The 7,842-nt window shown below is 36.7% G+C and overlaps 1 protein-coding gene across 2 annotated transcripts in view; it reads left to right on the top strand.

Annotated features, from left to right (window-relative positions):
• The window catches only part of LOC100175728 (eukaryotic translation initiation factor 2A), a 7,539-nt gene extending 2,156 nt beyond the window's left edge, over positions 1–5,383 (top strand). The window contains exons 1-10 of one of the 2 annotated variants that reach the window (XM_009860449.2): positions 111–202; positions 898–1,016; positions 1,351–1,533; positions 1,735–1,928; positions 2,361–2,502; positions 2,828–2,991; positions 3,399–3,603; positions 3,996–4,192; positions 4,508–4,741; positions 5,165–5,383. In XM_009860449.2, the coding sequence (XP_009858751.1) occupies positions 195–202; positions 898–1,016; positions 1,351–1,533; positions 1,735–1,928; positions 2,361–2,502; positions 2,828–2,991; positions 3,399–3,603; positions 3,996–4,192; positions 4,508–4,741; positions 5,165–5,296 (1,578 nt within the window). In that variant the 5' untranslated portion in view covers positions 111–194 and the 3' untranslated portion in view covers positions 5,297–5,383. Of the gene's footprint in view, positions 1–110; positions 203–897; positions 1,017–1,350; positions 1,534–1,734; positions 1,929–2,360; positions 2,503–2,827; positions 2,992–3,398; positions 3,604–3,995; positions 4,193–4,507; positions 4,742–5,164 lie in introns of those variants that run through there. The other variant, XM_002129306.2, reaches the window with a different exon arrangement.
• The last annotated feature ends 2,459 nt before the right edge of the window (positions 5,384–7,842 follow it).

The following is a 7,842-nucleotide window of genomic DNA, read 5'->3' as shown; positions in this document are numbered from 1 at the left end:
AATTATTTATGTATTATGTGATTACAACAGCACTCGAATATTACTCGTTATAATCTAAGTTAAGTCTAATAAGGTTATTTTTCATATAGATATTATATATAATATTTATATATATTTCTTTTTTTAGAATTTGTGACCAAAAATGTCGGACCACAAAGTTTTCTAACGATGGAAAGTTGTTTGCGTGGTGTGACATGAAACAGTGAGTCTGCTTGTGTAGGCCTTCACTATATGTATATTATAGGTGTAATGTTAGGGTGGCTGAGGTGACATCTAGTATATTGTATTCACCATATGAATCAATGAGGTTCCCTATGTTTGACAACTATGAGTGTAACTGTATTTTAAGAATGTCACCCCAGATTTCACCCTGCTGTTAGGTGTCTATACAAACAAGCAGAGCCAAAGTATATTGCATTCACCACATTAATCAATGAGGTTCCCTATGTTTGACAACTATGAGTGTAACTGTATTTTAACAATGTCACCCCAGATTTTACCCTGCTGTTAGGTGTCTATACAAACAAGCAGAGCCAAAGTATATTGCATTCGCCACACTAATCAATGAGGTTCTCTATGTTTGACAACTATGAGTGTAACTGTATTTTAACAATGTCACCCCAGATTTTACCCTGCTGTTAGGTGTCTATACAAACAAGCAGAGCCAAAGTATATTGCATTCACCACATTAATCAATGAGGTTCCCTATGTTTGACAAATATGAGTGTAACTGCGTTTTAGCAATGTCGGGTCGTCTTCTTTATCCAAATTAAAATATGTGACCACGGTAAATGTAATAAGATTTAGCATCATTTCACGAACAGCCCCATAAAAATATTTGGGCAACATTATGTTGTATATTCTCCAGCCTACTAAACTGGTCTTGTAAACTTCCAGAGTTCACATAATGGAGATGGGTAGTGGAAATATTCTATCAAGTATCAACCAACCGCGAACATTCGCAATGTATTTCTCCCCAGATGCTAAACTACTGTGTACATGGGAACAATATGCTGGTATTTATCTTATCAAGATGCTATATACTTTTACCTGTAGGCATTATTGCCATAGTATGATATTTATGAATGAATGATTGAATGTAATAGTCCTCATAACACGGCGTTTGCACTTCATGCCAGCTTACAAGTTTCCACCAATACCATGTATCGCATGTAACTTTGTGGGTGTTAATTTAAACAACCCATTGGTGACCACAGGATTAGAGCTATTGCGGTGAACCGTCTTGCCCAACGACAGCATATGTAATTATAATGGTAGCAACATGAAGCTCTTTAACTTCTGTATACCTGTAGTCCTGCACCAAACTGTTTTTAACCTAAATTCCTTTAGTAACGAAAGACACACCTGCCGGCACACCTAACTTCAACATATGGAACGTATCAGATGGTTCGTGCGTACATAACTCGATACAAAAGAAAGTGAACGGTTGGAGACCTGACTGGCTTCCTGGGACAACTATATGTGGGAAACTGACGGGACAATCAGTCCAGTTTTATGAGGACAATGATTTCAGTGAGTTTTAACTTTTTAAGTAATGTTTTTCTAAATTTTGTTTTTAGTAATTATTCCGATAAATATTTTTTTAAAGACGAAAAGTTTTCCAGGTTACTAAAGATTCCATAAGTCGAACACTGTTTGAATTCCATAACTAAAAATTAGTTTCAAAAGCGCATGTGTATGCCTTGTTCCATTTTTCTCATCATTATTTTCCAGAAACCGCGAAACACAGACTGAGTATTGAAAAGCTCGAAGTATTTGAAGTTTCCCCAAATATTAAACCCCCACATAGAGTAGCTTGCTTTGTACGTGGGGCACGAGGTGGACCGGCCTCTGTGAAGATATTCCAATACCCCAAGTTCACCACAGGTGATGTGGTCGCTAACAAAAGCTTTTTCAAAGCAGACACAGTGAGTATTGATACCTGGCACATTGTAATAAATAGTCAACTCATCCTTAATCCAGTTTGGCTTGGTGCAGATGTGCTCTGATTAAGCGGGGTTGATTGTATTAGAAATAAATCGTATTTTTCTTAGCAGACACAGTGAGTTTTAGTTTTAACATAATATAAATTTGTGAACGAAAGCTAAGATCAGGTCATTTAAAGAACGAAAAGAAGGAAATGAATAGCAAAACAACAGTTGTTAAAACATGCTATAGATGAAAAGGGCTACTTGCCCCATCCTATTATATATATAATTTGGACAATCTTACCCCAACGTTCTATATATACATGTCCCATATTACCCCAACCCACTATATACTTATCCCATCTTACCCCAACCTTCTATATCACTGTTTGTACCTCCTCACACATCTCATAACTTAAGTACCCCACCTAGGTCTCCATCAAATGGAACAAGCGCGGCACAGAGTTGTTGGTGACGGCTGCTGTTGATGTCGATACTACAGGGGAATCGTATTATGGAGAACAATCGCTACATTTCATGTCTTGTACCGGGGAAACATCTATTGTACAACTTTGTAAGTTTGTTGTGGTGTGTGGGGTGGACAATATCTGTATGTGCATATGTATTGTTGGGGTAATGGCCAACTCTGGTCCAAATCTCAGGTCCCATGGCATGCCTCACTGTAGGACCCACCTATATAGAATAGTGTGTACAATGTTAGGGCAATATACTAATATACAGGTTAAAATTTAACAAATTCCTCCGCAAAATTAAAACTTGTTTCAATGACACAATGGTAGCAACGCTGAACCTTGAACCCATACCCTCCGGTCTAGAGGCTGGCACTCTAACCTTTATGCCACGGAAACATCTAATATTCCTTACATTCATCCATCCAGCCAAGAAAGGTCCCATATACGACTCAGCATGGTCACCATTATCCAACCAGTTCTGTGTGGTGTTTGGGTTCATGCCAGCCAAGGCTTGCTTGTTTAGCAACAAGTGTAACAAAACCTTTGAGTTTGGTTCTACACCAAAGAATGAGTGTTACTATAATCCACATGTAAGTTGGTTAACTTTTAAATTAGCAACAATATCCCTCAATTTAGTGTAATAACATATATGTGTATACCTATACTTGTACATAGTTTAACTAGCTATTGGCTGTTAACATATTACTCTCACATAACTGTATAATAATGGTAGGAAGGAAGTAAGCAATGTTAGGTAAAATAATATTACCACAACAATGGTATTTACAATTATCATTTAATTTCTTGTTTTTACATAACTGTATAATAATAACAACGTTATGGGTATTTACCCAGATTACTTATTTGATTTTTTTGAATGCTATTTTCCTTTTTAGCATTTTTCCCAGTTAGCTGAAAACAACAGTACCATATCTCAACATGTATCTTTACAATATTCGTTTAATGTCATATTCTCGCAACTTATTTGTTTACCCAGGGAAACCTGTTAATACTGGCTGGCTTCGGCAACTTGCGCGGCAACATCGAAGTTTGGGATTGCTGTCGGCACTCCCAGGTTTCCCAATTCACGGCACCGGACACCACATGCTTGGAGTGGTGTGGTGATGGTTGTCACTTCGTTACCGCCACCACTTCACCAAGGCTAAGGGTTAATAATGGTTACAAGTTGTGGCATTATGAAGGTATGGTTTTTTGAATGGTTGTTATTTGTTTACGTGCGTGGCAACTTTGTGGGCATCATCAAACAGTATATTATGTACGGCATGAAATACAGTTGAATGAATGTAACTTATTTATCCTAACATGGCGGGGCAACAACAGTTGTTATAAATAACACAGATGTTCTGTTTCAGTGACGTCATGTTTTCATTCTCCTTTATCGCCCCATTTGTTAGTAAACAAAGAATATTTACAGAATTATATAACTGTATCCTCACGACTTTAAAAGAGCGTTGTTAATTGTTTAAAACACGATTAGGAAATATGGGATATTATGAGCTAACGGTATCCCGTCTTACCCCAGAGTACTATTCGTGTTGACACTACTATATTACAATGTGTGCATTAACCACAGGTGGCCTTTTGCAAACAATCAACTTCCAAAACGAGTTAAACGACGTACAATGGCGACCAGTGCCAACTGGAACATATACGGCACCTTTAGTTAAGCTGGTAACCAGTAAGAATCTATCCAACATGATATCTGCGTCCAAACCAGCGAGTTACGTTCCCCCACACGCGAGAGGAAAGTCATCTAAAGCTGCTGAGAAGGTAAATATGTTTGTTGTGTAAAAGTGTCTGCACCAAACTACATTTCCTGCTACTGTTGTGGGTGTATGTGTCCTTGGGCAGAGGCCGGAGGGTAATTGCTCCAACCTAGTGACCACTAATGGGTTGTACAAATTGTCAACCATATGTTAAAATAATCACTCACAAAGGAATATGATGGAGTTATAATGTTACTAATTATGTGCCCACAATGATGGCAGCTTTGAGCCTTTAACCCATATTTTCTGGTTAATATGATTTTAAATTTACTATTTTTTTACTACAATTTACTCACTACACACCTGCAATTGGTTTCAGTTCAAGCTGGATGAGGATGAACCAATAATCCAGGAACCTCTTTCTAAATCTGCCCAGAAGAATAAAAAGAAGAGAGAAGGAAAGAAGAATAAAACCCCAACTAATTCAAGTCTAAGTTCCGAGCAGCAAGATGTCATACAGATGGCTAAGTATCTGCTGAATGATGAAGCTGCTCAACCAACACAACCAACACAACTTGCTGGTGAAGATAAGAAAATCAAGTCATTGCGAAAGGTGGGGTTTATTGAGTGGTTGGTTGTCATGTTTATTCTCTCATGGCGGGGCAACGATAGTCGTTATAACTTGGGTGTTTTGTTTCATACACCTCGTGCCCGCTTACGGGTTACCATGTATGTAATTTTGTGAGTGATGTTTTATATATGGTTAACAATTTGGACAACCCATTAGTGACCACTGGATTGGAGCAATTGTCGTAAACTGTCTAGGGCCACATGCACTCACAATGGTAGCAACATCGAGCCTCAAATCATAACTTCTGGGCTGGAGGCAAGATCCCTAGCCACCGTGCTTGTTGCTGGGACCCTACCATTCATTTATAGTGTATAGGCTTTTAACGCTTAGAGTCTCAGCAAGATACTACAATAGTGAAATTTTTCGACAAAATTTTAATGTAATAAAACTTATTATTTTTTTCAGAAACTCCAGGCAGTGGAAAAACTTAAAAAACAACAAAGTGAAGGAAAACAACTAGAAAAAAATCAGATTGAAAAATTAAACACGGAAGATTCTATAATTGAAGAACTTAAGAAACTGGGGGTTTCAGTTTAAATGTTAATGTTCCAGAACGAATATTTATTTGTATTAAGTGCCTGGTGTGTTGTTTAGGAAATACAATAAAGTTCTTCGTGCCAAGATTGTATGAGTTTGTTTATTGAAATATATATTTACAAATATAGCATTTGGAAGATGCAACAGAATAACAGAACGTTTATTTATTTATTCCTTCAATCATACTGAAAAAAAAGGGAATTAAAGGCAAAATGTAAGTATTTATAGCATGCTAGGTGTTCATACACCTCCTGCCAGCTTACGAGTTACTCCGTATGGATGATTGTTTTTTCTGTACTTCTCTCTTTTAGTGTTGTACGAAAATTAAATAAAAATTAATTGTTCCAAAAATTAATGACTTAACGGTCACTGTTGAGTTCCCCAGGGTTGGCAATAGCAACTCCTGTTATAAAGAGGGTAACACTAAAAGAGGGAAATCAACACTAAAAGAGGGAAATCTTGCATTCCTAAAAGAAGGGAAACAGGGAAGTGCTGCTTAGTAAAAAAACGAGATTTTTTATATTTTATGTGCAACAACAGTCACAACAACGACGGAAGCGGCGACGAAAACACCAACAACAGGAAAAGCAACAACAACCACAGGAACTAAACGTACCTGCTCCTAACCCCCCTCAGGTGAAATAAAATCTCCTTTTCATTGTTTGATAACTTTGTTTCTTTCACTTAACACTAAACATGTTGTACCACTTTATTTGAGGTTAAGTGTTTACAATTTTGTTATGTTCAGAGTGCACACAACAAAATAGAAAATATAGTCATTATGTATTAACTTCAGAGCTAAATGCTGTTTACTGTTTGCACTGTACGCAAAAAAATGCTTAAAGGGGCATATCAACAAAAAATCAAAATTTGTATTTTCATGGAATGTGATGTAAAGGTACCACCAAAGCTATTTTAATTCGAACAAACTTATGCCGGGCTTTCTGCCCAAACTTTTACATATAGAGTCATAGACGTTTATAGTTTGTTGTAGTTGAATTGTAGTTCACAAGTGACTGTAGCTGATTCCTAGGATTGGTTATCTCTGGGTATTAATGATACCACACGGCTTTGTATTCTTTAGTTGTTGTATGTTTTATTGATTCTGAGATTACCCTCTTTTCATAGTGTTTTTTTTAATGGCAATGGGTGAGGAATATGCAGAGGTGCGTGATGGGAACTGTAACATCTTTTGTGGGGGAAAATGGGACACCTTTAGCATATAATGTTCAAATATCCTGATCGTGTTTTAATTTTTTTAAACAATTAACAACGGTCCATGGGAGAGGTGACAATACAGTTTTAAATTTCTTTGAATGTTCTTTATTTACTACCAAATGGGACGAGAAAATAGATTAAAATGGTGTCCCATCTTCCTCCACCCTACTGTATTACTAATTTGCATTAATTTAAAATATTAAAAAAAGCGTGCTCTAACCGAATCGGTGTGTGTCGAAAAATGTAACAAATACACCCTTTCTTCAAAACGCTTTAAAGTGCGACAAAAAGGCGACTTTGTTTTATTGGTGGAAACTCGCCCTGAAAGTGTGACCACTTGGGTCAACGAGGTTGCTAGAAACGTGTGTTCTGTATGGTTAATATGGCAGGGCTTTAGGTAGGGCTCAACGAAGCGGACTTATTCCAGCGAAATATCTTTGATAGCAACTGGTGTTTAGAATATTAGGTAAACACCATACCGAGTCGAAGGTAATATTTAAATACTCCGTCGTTAGGAGTTCACAAAGCGCTTTCAACTCAACAATCCATATCCTCATCAATTGAACCAGAACGTTTGTTGGCTTTGTTGTCCACAGTTGTTATAGAGACGGTTGGCTCCACCAATGAAAGAGAGCGAATGAGAATGAAACATTGTTTTGCTTTTGTTGTTCGACAAAGCTTAAAGTAAGGCGATACAGGGAAGTAATTGTAACCCAGGCTTCACACGTAATACTGTTTGGTTTTGTAATATCATTGAATTGGGCGAGCAGTATATTATATAGAGTTCGTAATATCGGTGTAGTAAATACGCTTACTAAATACGGTTCAGTATCAATAATAACGAGCAAGCGTATCATATATGTAGTTCATGATGGTATAGTGTTGTTTCAGTATTATAGTGAGTTTATTTTTTTTGTGATAGATGTTTTAGTTCACTATTAAACTAGTTTATAATTATAGTATTGTGATGAATTCTTATAGTTATTTATTTGTTTTATTCAGACCGTGTTTTATGTTTTATTCTATGTCTGTGTTAATTACAGAGTGTGAGTTAATTGCTATCCCCGCATCTTTCGTTTTACATTATTCTAACTTTGCTTTGCATGCTGCTGTTGATTGGTTAATTGCATGGGCGTGACGTTGCATTTTATAGCTTAAGAATTAAATCGGTTGCTTGTGGTTGAGTTCGTGAGCGGTCTTTGACTAAAGAATAAAATGCTACAGTACTTATACCACAGATGAGAGAGTCATCTGTGTCTATACTATATATTAAAATCTGTATGAACAATCTACATGTTGTTCGAAAATTAAATAATAATTAATTGTTC

Source organism: Ciona intestinalis, unplaced genomic scaffold (genome assembly GCF_000224145.3).
Source record: "Ciona intestinalis unplaced genomic scaffold, KH HT000432.1, whole genome shotgun sequence".
Classification (NCBI taxonomy): Eukaryota; Metazoa; Chordata; class Ascidiacea; order Phlebobranchia; family Cionidae; genus Ciona; species Ciona intestinalis.
This window is presented reverse-complemented; position numbering and strand designations above follow the sequence as displayed.